The sequence below is a fragment of the Oncorhynchus gorbuscha genome, linkage group LG18 (assembly GCF_021184085.1).
Source record: "Oncorhynchus gorbuscha isolate QuinsamMale2020 ecotype Even-year linkage group LG18, OgorEven_v1.0, whole genome shotgun sequence".
Taxonomy (NCBI): Eukaryota; Metazoa; Chordata; class Actinopteri; order Salmoniformes; family Salmonidae; genus Oncorhynchus; species Oncorhynchus gorbuscha.
In genome coordinates this window covers 19169864-19193619 of record NC_060190.1, presented here as the reverse complement: position 1 = coordinate 19193619, position 23756 = coordinate 19169864, and the positions used below count along the sequence as shown (strand labels likewise).

The following is a 23756-nucleotide window of genomic DNA, read 5'->3' as shown; positions in this document are numbered from 1 at the left end:
ATTTTACCTTTATTTAACTAGGCAAGTCAGTTAAGAACAAATTCTTATTTTCAATGACGGCCTAGAACAGTGGGTTAACTGCCTGTTCAGGGGCAGAATGACAGATTTGTACCTTGTCAGCTCGGGGGTTTGAACTTGCAACCTTCCGGTTACTAGTCCAACGCTCTAACCACTAGGCTACACTGCCGCCACATGTCATGAATCATTCTTGATGTAATCTAAGGCATGTCAAGGTCTTGTTGTAGCCTAAACATATTTAAAGTGACACATCCTTCAGTTGTGTAGATCACCTTCTTTCTGAGTTGGCATGGTAGGGAACCACGAGTATCTTGCATCTTCATTTTTCTCTCTTTTGTTCCAGTGACGTACACATCCTTCCGAAAGGACAACACCTACTGGGCTATATAATGGACTGAGACTATGAAGCCCCAGAGCTGGTTGAGGAAGAACTGGCTGTGGGTGGTTGGGGGGTCCTTTCTTGGCATCCATTTAACCACCTGGCTCATGCAGAGGGCTATGAGAAGCGTCGCTCGCTCTGAGATGTCACTGAAAGAGAAGGATTCCCAGGAGTGACTGGTGGTGAGGCATTTTGCCAGTGGACTACTATATTTTTAACGACTCACGTGTGGAGTAAATGGAATTGAACTCTGAACTCAAGATAATGATGTAATTACCTGTGCTTGATTAGCTGCAAATGTTATTCCTCTGTCAGAGATCAAATTAAACTATGAATTTCACAATAAGTCAAACTGCAGAGTAACTTGCTGACAGGTGCGGAGTATGAACATGTTTCACCCAGGGAAGATCAGGGCTGCATTTCAAGACACTTTACAGACATCACATAATCGGTTACATTTAAAATGTCAGTCATGAAAGCAAACATTTGATTCTTTCCATTGAAACAAAATTTGAGATTATATTAAATTAGACCAAGGAGTGGCCTTAAGTACCATCGCAATTGAGTGAAATATTTTTTTATTTAACCTTTAACTAAGCAAGTCAATATTGGGACCTCCATTCTTAACATGTTCCATCTTCAACATCTTTAAAGCTGTTTTCACTTTATCGTGCTGACCCAAACTGTACTGTGCTGGTTCAGAGATTTTATTTTCACATGCTCCTTTCCAGCATGGCTCCAGAAAACGATGGTGAATGCGTAACCAGGCCAGCGCAACACAGCTCGGCTGGCTCAGTAAGGTGGAAAGAGTTTCATCTTTTCCATCATCAGCACTGCTCGTTCTCCAGATCAGTGCCAATGAAGGAAATTAAAAAGCCACCTTCGATTGAAATATTAATGTGGCCAATGTCTGCTTTTAGTGGACTATTATGTTGTTGCGCTCTCTAAAACACGATACCCACATGAAAAAGCTTATACTGCCCTCTAGGGTTAGAATAAGAGGATTACAACTACTCATGTCATAACACTACTTTTAAGCTTGTCTGTCAAGAACCTCAGTGATGCACTAACTCGACTAGTTCCCGAGGGTGGCAATGTTTACCATCTCTGGAACATGATTGATGAATGTCACTGCGTAGCCAGATATTCAATATTCATTACATGCTTTCCAGTAAGCTGAGCCTTTGTCCCACCTAATGAAGGATGACATTGCCTTTGGACTTATCTAACCAAGCAAGCTTGAAATGAAAAAGTGTAATCGCATATGCAGCAGTTATTAATCACATATTATTTGATAAACTGCATAAGAAAAACAAACAGACCACGGTTTTTTTTCAGACCCAAGGTAAATAGGCAGAGATTTAATGAGCCTTTCCAAAAGTGAAGAAGGCTCATCTGTCCAAGAGATACCTTTTGCACAAAGAAGAAAAGGCTGTCAGTCATCCCTTTCAACATAAAATAAGTTATTCTTTCAAGACCTACCCACCACCCCCCTTTCTCTTCACCTTGAGTTCTTTATCCTTCATTGAGCTTTGACCATGATAAATGCTGCCACATAATTCATTCCTCCCAAGTATTTTGGAGTATGGCATTACAGATATGTTGCTGCAAGGGTGGAATATGATAGCTCTGAGTACAATGAGATGATAGGTTCAATATGTCTAGTTACTGAAAGCTAAAGCCTGGTCAAATGGGCTCCACAGAAAAGAGCAATATAAGACAAGCGGCTATGGAACCCTGACCTGTTCACCGGACGTGCTACCTGTACCAGACCTGCTGTGTTCAACTCTAGAGACAGCAGGAGCGGTAGAGATACTCTTAATAATCGGCTATGAAAAGCCATCAGACATTTACTCCTGAGGTGCTGACTTGTTGCACCCTCGACAACTACTGTGATTATTATTATTTGACCATGCTGGTCATATATGAGTATTTGAACATCTTGGCCATGTTCTGTTATAATCTCCACCCGGCACAGTCAGGAGAGGACTGGCCACACCTCATAGCCTGGTTCCTCTCTAGGTTTCTTCCTAGGTTTTGGCCTTTCTCTGGAGTTTTTCCTAGCCACCGTGCTTCTACACCTGCATTGCTTGCTGTTTGGGGTTTTAGGCTGGGTTTCGGTACAGCACTTTGAGATATCAGCTGATGCAAGAAGGGCTATATAAATACATTTGATTTCAGAGTTCAGTAAATGCCAATATCATGGCTATGACTAATGATTTTAGCTAAGTCAGTCCATTTATTAAAGCTTCTCTGGTTTGCTGTTCTTCTTATAATATGAAAGGTATCACAGCTTTCCTCGACCGAGGGTAGTCTTCAAACTTCTCTTGGTAGTACCTGAAAGAGAATACAGTGTCAGATTGAAGGAATCCTACTGCCATGCTTTTCCATTGTAAAATGCCAACAAGACAGTCCGGGCTTATTGCTTTGCTGAAAGATCTATAGTTGTATCAATACCAGTGAACACGGGTGTATCAGTGTGAGTACGAGCATGAAGAGATTACGGAAGGCTCTTGAGGTTGGAACTGTCAGTACCTGTGGTGGTGGTAGGCCCGCGGTCCAATCGAGCACATGGTGAAAAGGGCAAAAGAGAACGTCGTCAGGGACCACGTTGCTAGGGCATACCCGCACCACTCCAGAATCTCTCCAAAGAAGTTTGCTCCGGAGACATACTCAAACATTCCCCCTGGAATATGAAGTGTCAGACAGTTATTTGAGTACAGTAGTAATGAAGTAGGGTCTGTAAACTCATACCTTAAAAGTAGTTCACAACATTTCAATCCCTGACCTTTTCAGACCCTACTTCACATCTGTTACATTTTTCTTGACCCAGCACCCCATGTCAAGGGATCCATTGTTTGAATATAATACTTGAATACTTAATTCAACCCGAAGGTGGGTGAAAACAGATCTGCTGTGGCCTTTTCTGTTTCACTTTTCTCCAGCTTGTTCCGCATGGTTCTGATAATAGTTGCAAGATGTTCCTTTTGAACCTTTCCGTTAAGTAATGGCCCAGAAAGCTGGAATGTTTGCTTCCTGTGTCTGAAGTTTCTTGGCCAAACTTTGAATGCCTTGTGTACGTTGCTCACAATCTTCTATGACCCTGGTGATTACATTAGCAATTAAAGTCCCAATGCAGAAGTTTCTGGGTAACAATTAAGTACCTTACTGTAATAGAATTTCTAATCAAATGGGCAAAAACAGATTTTTAGCAACAACAAAAAATCTGTCTCAATCTAGAATTTTGCCAGGACTGTCTGAGTGGGGAGGGGGAAACTGAAAACTAGCTGTTATTGGCAGAGAGGTTTGGAACTCTGTTATTGGTACATTAACCAATTTAGCACATGGTGATGTCACCATGGAAAGCCAAAACCAGCAATTATCAGGAAATCGTTTTTTTTTTTCTCACACTTACACTTCACACTTTACAGGGTTAGTGTCATTAGCTGCTGTACAGTATGATGAAAAACACAGGAAAAATGCATTTTGACTGCACTGGGCCTTTAAACATCTTTTGATCAGCACAGGCATAGATAGCCCTTACAAAGCAAAAGGAAGTAGAGATAAATGCAAAAAGGTCACATTGACACCAGAATGTTCCCAATATGCTCTGCTTGTTCTGTTTATCATCACATGGTTGTGTGGACAGTGGCTAAGTAAAGAGTACAGAACATGGTTATTTGGCTAAAGATCCACGTTTTTGCTATTGTTTCACAAGACGGGAACATATGCCGAAACACTGCTGGACATCTGTTATCCAGACTTCCATCTTGTACCTTTTGGAATCTTGTAAACAACCTCTCCGGGTTTTCTCAAATTTAGAAGAATGTGGTCACTGTGAATGTTGATGGCCATTCCCAGGAAAAACATCAGCAAACCTGAAAAAAACAATACAGGTGCTTAATTGCAAACCAAATTCTAGTTCTGTAAAAAACTCAAATGTATGAGCTGTTAAAAGCTTTCATGCTGGCAGAAGCTTGTACAATGCAACCCCAAACTCAGACTGTCAACAAAACATTATTCCTATTCTTGTGGAAGAATATTGTCAAAATAGTCGTCCCATATCCTGCTGGGACCAAGAAATGCATGTTTTGAATGACCAATAAACACACAACATTGGCAAGGAGGAAGCAAATGCAAACTTGTTTCGTCACAGTTCCAGGCTGAAAGCCTCGAAGTTCTCTGGCCAGATTAGAGTCTCCCAGACTGCACGGCTGCTTTTCCTGTTGTGTGTTTTCCTAACCAATTACATTTTTTTTAAATGATCTCAGACTTAATCTACAGTAGCTCTAGCAGTTAGCAAATGTTACCCTTTAAAGGTTGAAATTACATGACTTTGTAAATAAATCTATTGCATTTATTTAGGGCTTCGACATAGGATACCAAATGACTGCCAAATGTCTGTGAACATCCAGGCACTGTAATATTCTGAATACGGGCTTGGAAAAGACTGCTAAACCATTTCCGCTTGGATCTCTGATCTCACTTACCGGTGCCTAGACGAATGTCGGTCTGCCACGTGTCATCGTACGTGGCACAGTGGAGCATGTAGTGGCCTTGGAGAAAACCGTTGACGGAACAGAAGACTAACGCAGAGAAGACAATGTAGAGAGGGGAAGGGCGGCCTTTGGTCAGCAAGGAGTAGATGAACGTTCTTGTAAAAAAATATATATATATATTGATTAAAGAAATCAAGTCAAAGATGGGTTAATATAGCACTGCTGTGTACAAACTGTGAGTACCTGGAAGCCATGCAGGGCCGTGTTTCTTAACGTAGATAGAAATAGATTATGTAGAACAAACATTCCCCTGTAACAAGTAGAATGAGGGATCACGTCATCTCTTCATTACATTTCTATCTGCAACTATAAAGTTGTGCCCTATACTGATCGAGTGGGTACTGTTTAATGGTTCCCCTCCCTTCTCCTTACACCCTGAGCCTCTAGTCAATCTACATACATAATTCCCATTCCCTGTAACACTAGTAAACAGTGGAACAGGATTTTAGTTACATTCTGGGGCACTTCTGTTCTGACTTCTGCTCCTTTCTCTCCTGTTTTTTGAGTGAACTCCAGGTAAGGGCTTATGTGCTTGGTGGCTCATCTCAAAGCCCAGGGTCATGTTCAGTGGGGAAAGTAATATTGCAACATAACTAAAAATATTGTTTCTTATTGGACAAGTTCAGGTATTACCTCCCTGTTTCGAAACATTTTCTCCATACTGGACATGACCCTGTTGAGTAAAGTTTGATATGGCAGAGGCTGGTGACTAACATACATTCATGTAGGTGTGCTAACCTGGTTTAAGGGCAGTTGTGAGTTTGATGCACGTTCAATTCCCTACCATGCAAATATGTTCACACCCGGTCTCCGTTGAGTGTTCTCCACAGGTTTTGACTATATAAGAGATTAGACAACAGTAGGATTTACTTACTAATGGCATTGCCTACTCCAGATGATTCATTTTTAAAATCATATGAGCAAAAAATATTTAATTTTATTTTGAATGCTAAGCCAGACTAAATTAAATGTGCCTATTTATATTTTACCTTTATTTAACTAGGCAAGTCAGTTAAGACCAACATCTTATTTTCAATGATGGCCTAGGAACAGTGTGTTAACTGCTTTGTTCAGGGGCAGAATGACAGATTTTTACCTGGTCAGCTCGGGGATTCAATCTTGCAACCTTTGGGTTACTAGTCCAACACTCTAACCAGTAGGCTTCCTGCCGCGCCAGTTTGGGGGGCTAAAATGATTAAATATTAAAGCTTTAAACCTCTCACTAAAAGCTTCACTCATACAAGTTATACTTAAACCCAAAATTGTTCTCCAGTAGATTATTAAGAAAAATAATTTGTTCAAAAATTTATTTTTTTTGCCTTCATACAGATTACAACTTTTCATTTCCGACTAATTCAAAATTAAATTTAGTTGAAAGTATTGCCCTTTCTGTCACGTATACTCCCTCTCCGGTCTCTAGGTCATCAGGCTGATGATTATCCCGCACACCTGTCACCATCATCTCGTGCACCTGCGCCTCATGACACTCACCTGGACTCCATCATCTCCTTGATTATCTTCCCTATATCTGTCACTCCCCTTGGTTCTTTCCTCAGGTGTTATTGACTCTGTTTTCATGTTGGTGCGTTGTTTGTGTTTTGTGTTAATTGTTTATTTTATTTATTAAAACTTTCACTCCGTGAACTTGCTTCCCAACTCTCAGCGCACTCGTTACACTTTCTTAAACAAGCCATACAAAGCTGGTTATAATTTCAGTTTTATCCTCCAGAAAAGATAGAACAAATAATTCAACAAATACTACGGTTAAACTCAAATATAATTAATGATTCATTTTTTAAAACATGATGGAATTTTTAAAACATTTTTATAATATGTATTAAGTCTATTATGAATAGAAATGGAGGAGTTATGTCACATATGCAGTTATCGAAAATAAATGGGAATATCTGCTCAATCCAAATTTACCAGGAGGCAAAGGGAGAAGGTAGGGAACTTGTTTGCCTGCTGTATATTAAATATACAAATTGTCTGAAAGGACTTGGCATAAATAGACAAACATACCAGTTTCATCTGAGGACCAAAATATTGACAGCTGCGCTATACAGGCTGCAAAATAAATGGGAGGAGATTTTTGATGTACCTATTCCATGGCACGTGGTTTATAAACTGCTACAAAAAAACTACACTTGACTCAACACTTAGTTTTTCAATTTAAATTATACCAAATTCTTGCCACCAACCTTAGCCAAATACATTTAAACTCAGTTTTCACAATTCCTGACATTTAATCCTAGTAAGAATTTCCTGTCTTAGGTCAGTTAGGATAACCACTTTATTTTACAAATGTGAAATGTCAGAATAATAGTAGAGAGAATGATTTATTTCACCTTTTATTTCTTTCATCACATTTGTATACTTACAGATCGGGGACCAATCTAATGTGTACACATACCTTTGGAAGTAGTGCAGACAGAAGGTCCAGAGAAGAAGGTCTTTGCCCAGGCTGGGCTGTGTGTCAGTGGAGAGCAGAAGGATCATGGGCACCAGGAAAGAAGGCAGTTCCTGGAGGAACCAGGCCAGCTTGGCAGGACAGGTCCTCCCTGGGGTCCCATCCAAGGTCACGTAGCGTCCATACGGGGTCTGGGTCCTGGTCTGCTGAAGGAGATACGCCACCGCACCGACGATGAACCCCCAGCTGAGGAAGTGGATCACATTCTCCTTGCACTCCATTATTATCCCCCTCTCCTTCTCTCCTTTCTTCTCCTTCTCTTCCTTCAGGACCTCGTGTCCAGCAACGCTTCCACGGTCTCCACTCTGTCAAGATCGAGTAGCCTCCATCTGTGTATGCTGGTGTGAGACGTGTGTGAATGGGAGAGGCACACTTACTACTCCCAACTCCTCCCCTTTAAAACAACGGGAGTCTCTCATGTTTCAGTCACTGTTGAATCTGAGAAGGGTCATGATCTTGCTGCTTTATGTAAGTAGTTTGTATGTAACTTCTCTGCACTACTATTATTTGAGTGTGAAACATCACCAAGATTTTTTTTTTTTTTAAACCTAAGGAATTATTACATTATATACATATTTTTTGTGATTGTTTTTTTAAAAGTAAAGGATAACTTACATGTACAATTGCAGAACAAATAGACCTAGACAAAATCATTAACAACATTGCCCTCCAGTCTTTGCCTACCACATATGCCACTATACTGATGTTTTTCTAATCATGTGAAAATGATGTGTGATCAGAGTTGGCCCTTGGCGAATCAATCTCCTCAAGAATGTATCAAATCTGCCACGAGGCACTCTGTCTGGAAAGGAGCCAATTGTTTCAAAGGGAGCTTGGTAGTCTTCCAATGTCAGTGACATTGTACTGTGAGAGAAGAGCAGGTTTTGGTACTCACACGTAACAGGGATTACATAATCAGATTACAAAAATGAAGTTACTGTAATCGGACCAAATTACTTTAAATAAATTGTTTAATCGGATAACAGTTACATTCTTAAAAACAGCTGGTTACATTTTAGATTATTACTCCATATAATATCAAGATGCAAGTGTTTGCCTCAAACACACTAAAATGGCAGGTTTTCTGAACGCTGTGCTGAGCCACACAGCCCGGGAATTTGATATTTTATAATCTATTTGAAAACTCAAAAATGGCCAAATTTGCTCTCCTTGGTTGCTTTCCACTGAAATTATTTTTAAACCAAAAACGTCAGATCCCCACTTATGGAGAACTGAATCATCCCACCTTTCATCAGGATCTTTGTGTGAAAAGGACAGTAGTCAACACAGCTCCATCCAGTTCATATCTCATGCACTGGGATGACACACATGTCTGATCAAATCAAATTGTATTTGTCACATGCGCCAAACACAACAGGTGTTGATCTTACCGTGAAATGCTTACTTACAAGCCCTTAACCAGCAATGCAGTGCAAGAAAGAGTTAAGAAAATATTTACTAAATAAACTAAAGTAAAAAAATAATACAAACAAACAAAATAAAATAACAATAACGAGGCTATATACCGGGTGTACCGGTACCGAGTCAATGCGTGTTTGGACCATGATAGTTCGTTGGTGATGTGGACACCAAGGACCTTGAAACTCGACTTACTCAGCTAAATCTCTATTTTCCTTGAAAATGTGTACACAGAGAGATATACACTACCGTTCAAAAGTTTGGGGTCACTTAGAAATGTCCTTGTTTTTGAAAGAAAAGCACATTTTTTGTCCATTAAAATAACATCAATTTGATCAGAAATACAGAGTAGACATTGTTGATGTTGTAAATGACTATTGTAGCTGGAAACGGCAGATTTCTTTTATGGAATATCTACATAGGTGTACAGAGGCCCATTATCAGCAACCATCACTCCTGTGTTCCAATGGCACATTGTGGTAGTTAATTTATCATTAGAAAACCCTTTTACAATTATGTTAGCACAGTGTCGTGGAGAATAGTTTCAAAATATAACACTTACAAGAACTTGTGAGTTCAATATAGGCTTTTAATACAAACATATCAGAAGCCTAGATGGTCCGCGGAACACACACTTTCCCAGAGCACTGGCTCTGTATTTATACACACACAGCATATGAGTCAATTCCACACGTTAATGAAGTTACTTCCCTCAGGTCATCTGCCACCATTATCTTTCAGTTCAGGCTTCCTGCTTGTTCATGCCCAATAACGCCTGTATCCACTCTTGATTAGATTACAATGGTGGCAGGACCCTTTCATGTCCTAAGAATGATACAGTGGGGCAAAAAAGTATTTAGTCAGCCACCAATTGTGCAAGTTCTCCCATTTAAAAAGATGAGAGAGGCCTGTAATGTTCATCATAGGTACACTTCAACTATGACAGACAAAATGAGAAGACAAAAAATCCAGAAAATCACATTGTAGGATTTTGAATGAATTTATTTGCAAATTATGGTGGAAAATAAGCATTTGCTCACCTACAAACAAGCAAGATTTCTGGCTCTCACAGACATGTAACTTCTTCTTTAAGAGGCTCCTCTCTCCTCCAGTCGTTACCTGTATTAATGGCACCTGTTTGAACTTGTTATCAGTATAAAAGACACCTGTCCACAACCTCAAACAGTCACACTCCAAACTCCACTATGGCCAAGACCAAAGAGCTGTCCAAGGACACCAGAAACTAAATTGTAGACTTGCACCAGGCTGGGAAGACTGAATCTGCAATAGGTAAGCAGCTTGGTTTGAAGAAATCAATTGTGGGAGCAATTATTAGGAAATGGAAGACATACAAGACCACTGATAATCTCCCTCGATCTGGGGCTCCACGCAAGATCTCTCAAAATGATCACAAGAACGGTGAGCAAAAATCCCAGAACCACACGGAGGGACCTAGTGAATGACCTGCAGAGAGCTGGGACCAAGGTAACAAAGCCTACCATCAGTAACACACTACGCCGCCAGAGACTCAAATCCTGCAGTGCCAGACGTGTCCCCCTGCTTAAGCCAGTACATGTCCAGGCCCGTCTGAAGTTTGCTAGAGAGCATTTGGATGACCCAGAAGAAGATTGGGAGAATGTCATATGGTCAGATGAAACCAAAATATAACTTTTTGGGAAAAACTCAACTCGTCGTGTTTGGAGGACAAAGAATGCTGAGTTGCATCCAAAGAGCACCATACCTACTGTGAAGCATGGGGGTGGAAACATGATGCTTTGGGGCTGTTTTTCTGCAAAGGGACCAGGACGACTGATCCGTGTAAAGGAAAGAATGAATGGATGTATCGTGAGATTTTGAGTGAAAACCTCCTTCCATCAGCAAGGGCATTGAAGATGAAACATGGCTGGGTCTTTCAGCATGACAATGATCCCGAACACACCGCCCGGGCAATGAAGGAGTGGCTTCGTAAGAAGCATTTCAAGGTCCTGGAGTGGCCTAGCCAGTCTCCAGATCTCAACCCCATAGAAAATCTTTGGAGGGAGTTGAAAGTCCGTGTTGCCCAGCAACAGCCCCAAAACATCACTGCTCTAGAGGAGATCTGCATGGAGGAATGGGCCAAAATACCAGCAACAGTGTGTGAAAACCTTGTGAAGACTTACAGAAAACATTTGACCTCTGTCATTGCCAACAAAGGGTATTAACAAAGTATTGAGATAAACTTTTGTTATTGACCAAATACTTATTTTCCACCATAATTTGCAAATAAATTCTTTAAAAATCATACAATGTGATTTTCTAGATTTTTCCCCCCTCATTTTGTCTGTCATAGTTGAAGTGTACCTATGATGAAAATTACAGACCTCTCTCATCTTTTTAAGTGGGAGAACTTGCACAATTGGTGGCTGACTAAATACTTTTTTTGCCCCACTGTATATGTACTATGTCTATAGTCCATCAGTTGGTCATTTGGCTGGCACCCTCCTTTGTGTGTCTCTCTGATCTCGGTATGTGCAGCTGTCCTATGCACTCATGGCCTTGCTTTGGTTTCCTGTCCTCTACAATATACAATGCATTTTACCCTAAACATTTATGCATTTTATGGCTTTGGCCATTATGTCTGTTATTTTTTGGTTTCCTGTTTTTACCCGAATGGCAAATGCACTCTAAGTGTGTCCTCTTGTGGTCTAATGTACACCTTTGCTATACAGTATTATGTTTGTCCCTATATGTACCGTTTGCTCCCACAACAGCTGAAAACTAGCCTTTAGACTAGTTGAGTATCTGGAGCATCAGCATTTGTGGGTTCGATTACAGGCTCAAAATGGCCAGAAACAAATAACTTTCTTCTGAAACTCATAAGTCTATTCTTGTTCTGAGAAATGAAGGCTATTCCATGGGAGAAATTGCCAAGAAACTGAAGATCTCGTTCCACGCTGTGCACTACTCCCTTCACAGAACAGTGCAAAATGGCTCTAACCAGAAGAGGAGTGGGGGGCCCCAGTGCACAACTGAGCAAGAGGACAAGTACATTAGCGTATCTAGTTTGAGAAACACACACCTCACAATTCATCAACTGGCAGTTTCATTAAATAGTACCCGCAAAACACCAGTCTCAAAGTCAAAAGTGAAGAGGCGACTCTGGGATGCTGGCCTTCTAGGCAGAGTTTCATAGAAAAGGCCATAGCTTAGACTGGCTTATAACAAAAGATTTACCTGGGCAAAAGGACACAGACACTGGACAGAGGAAGATTGGAAGTTTGAGGTGTTCTGATCACAAAGAAGAACATTCGTGAGATGCAGAAAAAATGAACAAATACTGGACAATGTGATGGTCTGGGGGTGCTTTGGTAGTGGTAAAATGGAAGATTTGTAAAAGGTAAAAGGGATATTGAAGAAGGAAGGCTATCACTCTATACCCTGTGGACGGCGCTTAATTGGAGCCAATTTCCTCCTACAACAGGACAATGACCCAAAGCACAGCTCCAAACGATGCAATAACTATTTAGGGAAAAAGCAGTCCGCTGGTATTGTGTCTATAATGGAGTGGCCAGCACAGTCACCGGATCTCAACCCTATTGAGCTGTTGTGGGTGTAGCTCGACTGTATGGTACCCATCAAGCCAATCCAACTTGCGGCAGGTACTTCAGGACGCATGGTGTGAAATCTCTTCAGATTACCTAGAATGCCACAATTATTATTTCAATTAAAAATCATTATTTATAACCTTGTCAATCTCTTGACTATATTTCCTATTCATTTTGCTACTCATTTCTGTCACGTTCTGACCTTTATTTCCTGTGTTTTGTATTTAGTTAGTATGGTCAGGGCGTGAGTTGGGTGGGCAGTCTATGTTTGTTTTTCTAGGTTTTGGGAATTTCTATGTTTCGGCCTAGTATGGTTCTCAATCAGAGGCAGGTGTCATTAGTTGTCTCTGATTGAGAATCATACTTAGGTAGCCTGGGTTTCACTGTGTGTTTGTGGGTGATTGTTCCTGTCTCTGCACCAGATAGGACTGTTTTGAGTTTTCACATTTCTTGTTTTTTGTAGTCAGTTGTTCATGTGTACCTTAACGTATTAAAAAGAACCATGGACACTTACCACGTCGCATATTGGTCCTTTGATCCGTTTCGCCTCTCCTCTTCGGAAGAAGAGGAGGAAATTCATTACAATTTCATGTATGTTTTCATGGAAACAAGGACATTTCTAAGTGACCTCAAACGTTGGAACGGTAGTGTACGTGTTTTTTCCATTGTATTTACACAATTGAACATCCAAATCATGAAATAATCTCTTGGATTCATTGCATCTTTTGTTATTGAAGTCTTTATCGTACCAGACAGTTATGTTAGGGTGAGTCAGACATTCAAATGACCATTTCCTCTTTTACTGGCCAGCTCGGTGTAGTAGGCATATTATTGCACATCAGATAATGAGGGTTGGGAATAGGGTTGCACATTTTGGGGAATATTCAGAGGTGGAAACATTTTGTGGGAATATGTGGGAATTAATGGAACTATTTGCAAATTAATATTAATACCATTTAAATGTAGATGTTTTTTGCATTGGATATACTGTATATATTTTTTAAAGTAAACATGTATAGAAACAGGTGAATTAACACTCATCAGTTAGCAGGCTCAAGCAAGCAAAAACCCACATGGTAGTAAAAACTTACCAGCAGAAATTTTAACAAGTTAGAAATGATTTAAACCCACTTTGCTGTATGCTATTATTTGCTAGTTAACAAAAAATAATGTATGTCATATAAAATATATTCACCCCACCCAGTATTGTAATCAAATCTTACCAGAAAGCATGTAGTCCTTGGCTCAGACAGTGTAATAGTGTGGGCTCAATAGCATCTAATTAGTGTGTAAGATCTTGAGAATCAGCTGTGCATGTGATGGAAGAATGGACTGTGCATGCAGAGGGTTGCAATTCCATTAAATTGGGGATAGTTTAACCAAAATATGCCACAAGACCTAGAAATTATTTGTGTATCCCACAAAAAAAGGTTTACTGTTATAAGCTAACATTTTTGATGAATGTAAGCAAAATTCTCCAAATTCCCGGCCTTAACTTCCCATGGAACATTTCGGACACTTTGCAACCCTAGTTGGGAATGCTTTCCCTGGAACTTGACAGTGAATCTGACCTTTTAGCCGGTATGCCATTTAATCAAGAAGATGCAGCAGACAGGTAAGTCAGCACTTGCCCGAAGATGCAGTGGAGTTGGGAGAGGAGTTAAAGAGGAAACTGATTGGTCTGCAGCATAAACTGAGGAGACCGGTGCTGTCTAACCAATGAAGTAATCCACTAAATTGTTCCACATTTCTTAACTGTTTTGAATGATTTAATGTTTCAAAGAAATACAGTGCCTAAAGAAAGTCTCTTGAACTTTTACATTTTGTGTCAGTGCCTCAGGGTTTCATTCATCCCCCCACACTTATCTACACACCATACTCCACACCTTTAAGAATAATTTGTTTTTATTCTGGAAAAAAATGATATATAAAAAATAAAAAACTGAAGTATCATAATTGGATAAGTCTCCACCCCCCTGAGTTAATACTTGGTCTTTTGGGATAGGTCTCTACCACCTTTTCACACCTGGAGTTGGCGATATTCATCCATTCTTCTTCACAAAACTGTTCAAGCTCTGTTAAGTTCCTTGGGGAGCGTTGATTGGATTTAATTCGGGACTCTGACTGGGACATTTGCCTTTTTATTCCTTAGCCACACCACTGTAGCTTTGGCTGTTTGCTTCAGGTCATTGTCATGCTGATAGGTGAACTTCCATCCCAGTATCAGCTTTCTTGCAGAGGGCAGCAGGTTTTCCTCAAAGGCTTTTCTGTACATTGCTCCATTTATTTTCCCTTCTATCCTGGGGTCTTATTTATAAATGTTGTGTCGATTTTAAAGTAATTAAATATCACTTTCTTTAAAGACTGCACTCACAAAAACATTGATTTATAAACTCATACATTCGCACGTTTCAGACCTGTCGTAAAACTGTGCTCGCATGAATGAACATTATGACTCCGCCTGAATAATGACCACCATTCACCTTTTATGGTGAGAATAACGCCCTTATTTGCTGTATACTTTGGAAGTATTGTAATTAGGCCAACACAGGATCGAAAGGAAATAGCAATTGCGAACTTGATCTAATGTCTTTCAAGGTTGTAATGATGTGCGCTGAGAGTCGGGAAGCAAGTTCAGGGAGTGAGTGTTTTAATAAATAATGGATAATGGAACATAATACAAAACAAGGAACTCAAACAGCACACAGACATGAAACTGAAAAGATAACGCCTGGGGAAGGAACCACAGGGAGTGACATATATGGAAGGTAACGTAGGTGATGGAGTCCAGGTGAGGCTGATAACGCACAGGTGCGCATGGTGACAGGTGTGCACCATACCATTTGCTGTATCTGAAAGACAAACATGCAAATTGTTGTGGACCTGTAAACATATCGTTTGAATTCAATCATTTTTTGCATTAACTTTTGCCCGAACCTAAATATGCTGCAATACCCTCACATTCTGAAACATTGTCTGCTAATTGTTTTTCTTCTATACATTAGGCCTACTTACAGTGGTAGCCTGTGCACTTCCATGCAAAATATCAACTGTCTGTTCACCTGGTAAATTATATGGTATGTTATAAGGCTACTTTTGCCTTCCTGCAATGCTATACTACACTAGAAACTGCATGGCCTACATCAAGTTCAGTTTTTATTAATGCCATCTTTTGCGTGAACTGGCGCACACGTTTTAGGGCATATTTTGTGCTTACACAACATTTATAAATGAGGCCCCTGATAAGTGCCACAGTCCTTGACAATGAGAAACATCCCCATAACAGGATGCTGCCACCACCATGCTTCACAGTAGGGACCGTATTGTTTGGGTGTTGTGCCATGTTGGATTTGGGCCAAAATTACGCTTTGCATTAAGGCCAAAAAGTTTAGTTGGGTTATAATGAGTAATGGCTTCTTTCTTGCCACCCTATCATACATGCCAGATTTGTGGAGCAGAGGAGGCTGGTCGGAGGAGCTATAGGAGGACATGCTCATTGTAATGTCTGGAATGGAATAAATGGAAACTGAGTCAAACATGGTTTCCATATGTTTGATGGTACCACATGTTTGATACCGTTACATTTATTCCTTTCCAGGCATTACAATGAGCCTGTCCTCCTACATCTCCCCCCACCAGCCTCCACTATTGTGGAGTGCTTGGGATATTGTTGTCACATGCACACTTTGACAAGTCTTGGCGATAAAAGCCTGTAGCTCTTTCAAAGTTGTCATTGGACTCTTGGTAGCCTCTGATCAGTCTCCTACTTGCTCGGTCTTACAGTATTGAGGGACGGCCTGAACTGGGGAATTAACCTGAAGGGAGTGCCAGATAAAGGGGAGGTAATGAGTGAGGTAATGGAGTCCAGGTGTGCCTCATGATGCGCAGGTGCGCGTAACAATAGTTGCCAGGTCCGGCAAGGTCGAACGCCAGAGGGGAAGAGCGGGAATAAGCGTGACAGTACACCCCCACCCCCGACGCACGGCTCCAGCCGCAGGAATGTCCTCCACCGGAACCCAACACCGCGCCTCTGGGCCATACTGGAGCCGACCCCCACAACGTTGGGTGTCTAGTGGGGATCTTACGACATAGGGGATGGAGTGGTGTCATGGGACAACATCAGTCAGGGGACCAGGAACCACCATCCTGAGAATGGAGACATGAAAAGAAGGTGAGATACATTAGTCACTGGGAAGCTGTAACCTATACGTCACCTCGTTGACCCTCCGGAGAACCTTGAACAGCCCCACAAATCGGGGGCTTGACTTCTTGCAGGGCAGGCGAAGTTGGAGGTTCCTGGTAGAGAGCCAGACACAATCCCCAGGATGGAACATGGGAGTCTCACTGCTGTGGCAGTCTGCCTGCTACTTCTGACAGTGGACGGTGCGCTGGAGTCTCACTTGAATGTTGCTCCACACTTCTTCTGTGCGCCTGAACCACTCATCCACCGCAGGAGCTTCGGTCTGTTCCATGGAGTCAAGGCTGTCTGAAAACCAAAAACACACTGGAAGGGAGTCAGCCCAGTGGAAGAGTGACATAACAAATTATGGGCGTACTCCACCCATGGAAGAATTTGGGCCCACTCTCCCTGCTGGTCCTGGTGGTGACTCCTCAGGAACCTCCCCAGATCCTGGTTCATCCTCTCCACCTGCACGTTAGACTGAGGCCTATACCCGGAAGTGAGGCTGACCATAACCCGGAGCTTCTCCATAAAGGCTCTCCATACCTGTGATGTGAATTGGAGGCCATAGTCGGAGACGATGTCCTCCGGAAGGCCATAATACCAGAAGACCTGCTGGAATAGTGCCTCAGTGACCTGGAGAGAAGTAGGGAGATCAGAGAGAGGGATGAAACAACAGGATTTGGAAATTCTATCCACAACCACTAAAATGGTTGTCACGCCCTGGCCTGAGTTATGTGTTTTGTTTATTATTTTGGTTAGGCCAGGGTGTGACGTGGGTGATTTATTGTGTTTCGTCTTGTATAGGGGTTTATTAGATTTATGGGGTTGTGTTCAGTGTAGTTGTATAGTTAAGTCTATGGTTGCCTAGAGTGGTTCTCAATCAGAGGCAGGTCTTTATCGTTGTCTCTGATTGGGAACCATATTTAGGCAGCCATATTCTTTGGGTATTTTGTGGGTGGTTGTTTCCTGTCTCTGTATTCTCTGCACCAGTTAGGACTGTTTCGGTTTTGCCACGTTTTCTTATTTTGTATTTGTATAGTGTTTTCGTCTTTATTAAAGATGCTTAACAATAACCACGCTGCATTTTGGTCCTCCTTTCCTTCCCAGGAAGAAAACGATTACAATGGTGGTGAAACCGTCAGAGGATGGGAAATCAGTGACAAAGTCAGTGGATAGATGAGACCAGGGATTCTGAGGCACGTGTTGGGGAAGAATCAGAATTAGTTAGGTAACATTCATAAATAAGATGTTTTATTTACATAATAATGATTATGTGAGATATGTCATTAGGATGTCTTTAGGGGCCCAGAGAGGAGAGCGGTCAGGCTTGTCTTCATATGGGAATGTGTCTGTAACTATTGTATGTCCCCTCTGAGGTTGCCCTTATCTTGATCTAGTATATGACCTAAGAGGCTCACTGTCTTAGTGAGCTTGTCCAGGAGGGGGTGTATTTGAGATGGGAGTATCTAGAATTGACAATTGATATATGCCATTGGATGAGATAATGTTTTGGTCCTAAGTGGTACCAAGAACGAGATAAGAACTTTGTTTAGGAGACCAAACTGAACAATAATTTATAGCTAATGCTATCTAGCTATGGGATACTCCTCTTTCAAGTAAAAGGTTATTTGTGTAATGTTCCTACGATCTGTTATTCGTCATGGGAGTTGAGATGGGTGTGTCTTGGCTATGAATGATACTAAGAACTGTTTCGTAAGCACTCTCAGAGAATTAATTTATAGACACTGAATTGATCTGAGAATCACAGGGCTTATGGTGAAGCTCATATAATTAAATATGGACTTTATAATATAACTCTGACTTGTGTGTGGTTTGCTCTCTCATGATTTGGTAATACAGGAAATTTCCACAACACACGGGAAGGAGTTTCCCTGCTGGAGCGTGCCGGTGGGATTCGATTTGAGCACATATGTTACAAGAGTTGACGTATCGAATAACGTCCTGTGCCAAGGTAGGCCACCAATACTTCTCGGAGATAGATTGAGTAGTATGAGAATAACTGGATGTCCAACGACGACAGCTGTGTGTGCCCAGGTCAGCAGCCGATCCATTGGTGCAGGCTCCCTTTCCAAAGCCTGGCAAATATCCACATCTACATCCCAGACCACAGGGGCTACAACTCGAGAGGAAGGGGCTACAACTCGAGAGGAAGGGGGCATTCATTACAGGACCCTCTCCCGAATCCTGGAGACAGGTGAAACATCCCTTCGGCCTCGTCAGCTGCTGTACTCTACACCAACCTATGGGGACTACCCTTGAGGGGAGAGGAGTAGCGATGGTGCTAAAGTTCCTGATGAAACAGCCTCCTCGCGCAGTCCTCTTCTGAATAGCGTACGAAGTGCCGGTTCATTCCATCCACTGGATGCTGCTACTGTCCGGAAGGTGAGGGCGTACTCAGCAGCAGTCTGGTCCTCCTGCCATAGTTGGAGTAGGTGCTCAACCCCCTCTCTGCCCTCCAGTGGATGATCGAAGATACCTCTGCACAGAGCCATGAACCCTTCATAGGAATCCATCTCCTCCTCTCCTCTCTCCCAGACGGCTGTGCCCCATTACAACACCCTCCCAGTTAGCAGAGAAATAACCTTGGCAACCTTGGATCTATGTGGTTGGGGCTCCCATCCAGTGCGAAAAGTAGAGGGAGCACTGTAGTAGGAAGCCACAGCATTTAGATGGGGTGCCGCCATATTTATCCTGGAGGGGCAAACAGGATTCACTGACCTGGGCGGGTTGCTGAATGTGCTGGTGTGATGCTTGCTGCGTTGACTGGTGGTAGAGTGTCCTCCGCTAGTTGAAGTCAACGCCTTTCGGGTATGTTAAAGACGTTGAACACTGCGAAGAACCTCTTCCATAGCCGTCCCCAGTTGCGCCAGCTGGTCATGGTGTTGACAAAGTAGGTATCCCTGTTCACTGACAGTTGCCAGGACCGGGGGTTAGTAAACCGGCGATGTTGAACATCGGAGGGGAGGAGTGGGAGTAGACGTGACAACTTGGTTCTCATGGTTGAGTGTTTGCTTTGCAATTCACTACACAGGAACTGCTGAATTTATCCTGAAATCATGTGAAATCACTGCAATTTAACACAGGTGGAGGCCAATTAACTTGGTGTGTGATTTTGAAGGTGACTGGTTACACCTGAGCTAATTTAGGATTGCTATTACAAAGGGGTGGACACTTATCCAACCAAGCTATTTCAGTTTGAATTTATTTTGATTTCCCCCCTTCAGTTGGAATTTGTGGGGTAGGATGTGTAGATCAGTGGAGGCTCCTCAGAGGAGTTGGGGGAGTACCATCCTCAGTGAATTTCATAAAAATAGTGAAACATTAAGTTGTTCTTTTTAGATAATACTAAATATATTCACATCACTAAATAAATAATAGATGAAAACACAATGCAATGAAGGTCTACAGAAGCTTCAACAGCATTCTTTGGAGTAGCACCATGGTGTAGCTGGAGGACAGCTAGTTTCCATCCTCCTCTGGGTACATTGCAATGTTCCCTACATTTTTCAGCACTGAGCAAATTTCAGGTCTGCTGAGCACAACTAATTCTGTGCAACTTTCAGCGTGCGTTTACTGTGAACACTTAGGCTGTACCCACTTTAAGTTACAGTTTCAGACAGTGGTTAAGTAGGCTACTGTGGCTATTTGATCATAATGTAGACCTACCAGAGCGGCATCTCATTTTAAAAAAATAGAACATGCATCCCATAATATTTTAAGATGGAAACAGCTGTTCTATTCTTCAGCCTACAGTAGCAGCCAATGTGTGATGTTCAATGTAGGCCTATAATCTATGAGACTGTCAGGATTTGGCCAGGGTTGTTCCGGTTTTTGGTCACTAGATGCCCCCATTGTGCCTTTTGACCTTTTGTTTTCCCTTGATCCCCATTATTATTTGCACCTGTGCCTCGTTTCCCCTGATTGTATTTAAACCCTTTGTTTTACTCAGTTCTTTGCTCTGTGTTTGTATGTTAGCACCCAGCCCTAGTACTCTGTGAGCTCTTGTTGATCCCGGTGGACTCTCTTGTGGAGTTCTGTTTTTTGTTCTTGTTTGTTTGTTTTTGAGTATCTTTTGAGGCTTTTTGTGCTGTGCCTTCCACCTTGTGGATTTGCCTTTTTGTCTTGGAGGATTGCCTTTGTTCTTGTGGAATTCCTTTTGAGGTTGTGGAGTTACATGTTTTCCTGAAGAACTTCACTTTTTACTTCATTAAATACACCGTCTCAAGTACTGCTGTGTCTGCCTCATCTTCTGGGTTCTGCTGACTATTCGTGGCTCAGTTGGTTTAGTGACTGTTTCTCACTCCGGAGACCCGGGTTCGTAACCGGGTCCTGACAGAAACTAAAAATAAAAAACATGCAGGTCTTGACATTAACCTGTGTATCGACTTTTTCTTCAGACAAAGAGGTGAATGAGAAGGTTGTTGTTTGATGCAAGAAAGCATAAATAAACTGCATTATTATTCCAATGCCATTATTACAGAGAATCAGACAAATTATGGATATGAACAAATGTGCACGTGGCTACATACAGCTCTCACTTTGATCTACAAACAAGCTAATCTACTCACGACCACTCATGCTGTAAACACAGTCCAGTTCAAAGTGAATGGCACAGATCCATATATGGCAATGTTCTATTTGTATATAGGCCCAATGCAGCTCTGATTGGTTATGCCGCACCAGTCTGTAGAGTATGGGCTGAGTCATGTGTGTCAATAGAATCCTACTCTGATGCATTCTGCCTACAAGAAAATCTCTTTCAAAGTTAGTTTTGCATACAAAGTTTTGAATAGTTTGTTGTGTTTCGGTATGTTGCATTGAAAGTAGCTAATATTACGTTGATTCAATCACAATTCCCACAGTAACGGGAAACGTTGATAGAAAGTTCAGTGAAATTGTGCTTAACTGCGCATGGATTATATTTGGTATATTGACTTCAATACAAAACCTAGGAGGCTCATGGTTCTCACCCGCTTCCATATACTTAAAAAGTAATTATGACAACTTACGGAGGACGTCCTCCAAACCAATCAGAGCTCTTGTTGTCCACCCAATCAAAGAATGAATCTAGTACTGAAAGCATAAGCTACAGATAGCTAGCACTGCAGTGTATAACATGTGGTGAGTAGTTGACACAGAGAAAGACAATAGTTAAATTAATGTTTTTAATAAAGGAGAAGCAAGAGAGAGAGCTTGCTATATATTTTTTATTTTCACTTATTTAGCCAACAAATGCAGCTAGCTAAACTCCGCAAAAAAAGAAACGTCCCTTTTTCAGTACCCTGTCTTTCAAAGATAATTAGTAAAATTCCAAATAACTTCATAGATCTTCATTGTAAAGGGTTTAAACACTGTTTCCCATACTTGTTCAATGACCCATAAACAATTCATGAACATACGCCTGTGGAACGGTCGTTAAGACACTAACAGCTTACAGACGGTAGGCAATTAAGTTCACAGTTATGAAAACTTAATACATTAAAGATGCCTTTCTACCGACTCTGAAAACCACCAAAAGAAAGATGCCCAGGGTCCCTGCTCATCTGCGTGAACGTGCCTTAGGCATGCTGCAAAGAGGCTTGAGGACTGCAGATGGGGCCAGGGCAATGAATTGCAATGTCTGTACTGTGAGACACCTAAGACAGCGCTACAGGACGGACAGCTGATCGTCCTCGCAGTGGCAGACCACATGTAACAACACCTGCACAGGATCGGTACATCCGAACATCACACCTGCGGGACAGGTACAGGATGGCAACAACAACTGCCCGAGTTACACCAGGAATGCACAATCCCTCCATCAGTGCAATGGGCTGAGAGAGGCTGGACTGAGGGCTTGTAGACCTGTTGTAAGACAGGTCTCACCAGACTTCACAATCAACAACGTTGCCTATGGGCACAAACCCACCGTCCCTGGACCAGACAGGACTGGCAAAAGTGCTCTTCACTGATGAGTCGACGGTTTTGTCTCACCAGAGGTGATGGTCGGATTCGCGTTTATCGTCGAAGAAATTTGCGTTACACCGAGGCCTATACTCTTGAGTGGGATTGATTTGGAGGTGGAGGTCCGTGATGGTCTGGGGCGGTGTGTCACAGCATCATCGGACTGAGCTTGTTGTCATTGCAGGCAATCTCAACGCTGTGCGTTACAGGGAAGACATCCTCCTCCCTCATGTAGTACCCTTCCTGCAAGCTCATCCTGACATGAACCTCCAGCATGACAATGCCACCAGCCATACTGCTCGTTCTGTGCATGATTTCCTACAAGACAGGAACGTCAGTGTTCTGCCATGGCAAGCGAAGAGCCCAAATCTGAATCCCATTGAGCACGTCTGAGACCTGTTGGATCGGAGGATGAGGGCTAGGGCCATTCCCCCCAGAAATGTCCGGGAACTTGCAGGTGACTTGGTGGAAGAGTGGGGTAACATCTCACAGCAAGAACTAGCAAATCTGGTGCAGTCCATGACAAGGAGATGCACTGCAGTATTTAATGCTGCTGTTGGCAACACCAGATACTGACTGTTACTTTTGATTTCGATCCCCCCTTTGTTCAGGGACACATTATTTAATTTATGTTAGACACATGTCTGTGGAACTTGTTCAGTTTATATCTCAGTTGTTGAATCTTGTTATGTTCATACACATTTTTACACATGTTAAGTTTGCTGAAAATAAATGCAGTTGGCAGTGAGAGGACGTTTCTTTTTTTGCTGAGTTTAGTTTCAAACACCCGGCTTGGAGAGGGATGCGATGTTAGCCATAGCCAGCGAGCTATCCTATACTGGAACTCTTCCAAGTCAAGGTAAGCTTTGGATTTATTAATTTATTGTCACCGGGGCCCACCAGTGTAACTTCTAAAATGCTTGCTGTACACTGTACTGCATGATTGCAGATAGCTGGTTTATAACGCGTTAGTTCTAGTAGCTATGTTGACTATGACATTAGCTGATATGGAGAAAAGTATGTAGGCTGTGTGTAGCAGTTAGCAGTTATGGTATGAAGGTTTGGAATGTTTTTTTCTGCTTTGTCACAGACAACTTTTGTGTTGTGCACTTAAGTCCACAATCGAAGGGAGAAGGTGAGAGGAGGATAGCGCGTAAATGTGAGAAGTATTATACAACAA

The 23756-nt window shown here is 41.9% G+C and overlaps 1 protein-coding gene across 1 annotated transcript; it reads right to left on the bottom strand.

Annotated features, from left to right (window-relative positions):
- Positions 1-958: 958 nt before the first annotated feature.
- LOC124002466 (3-oxo-5-alpha-steroid 4-dehydrogenase 2-like) lies at positions 959-7777 on the bottom strand. Its single transcript, XM_046309878.1, has 5 exons — positions 7370-7777; positions 4888-5051; positions 4174-4275; positions 2933-3083; positions 959-2734 (listed from the first exon to the last, which is right to left on the bottom strand). The coding sequence occupies exons 1-5, from the start codon at positions 7645-7647 to the stop codon at positions 2668-2670; spliced, it is 762 nt and encodes a 253-aa protein (XP_046165834.1). The 5' UTR covers positions 7648-7777; the 3' UTR covers positions 959-2667.
- Between the last annotated feature and the right edge of the window lie 15979 nt (positions 7778-23756).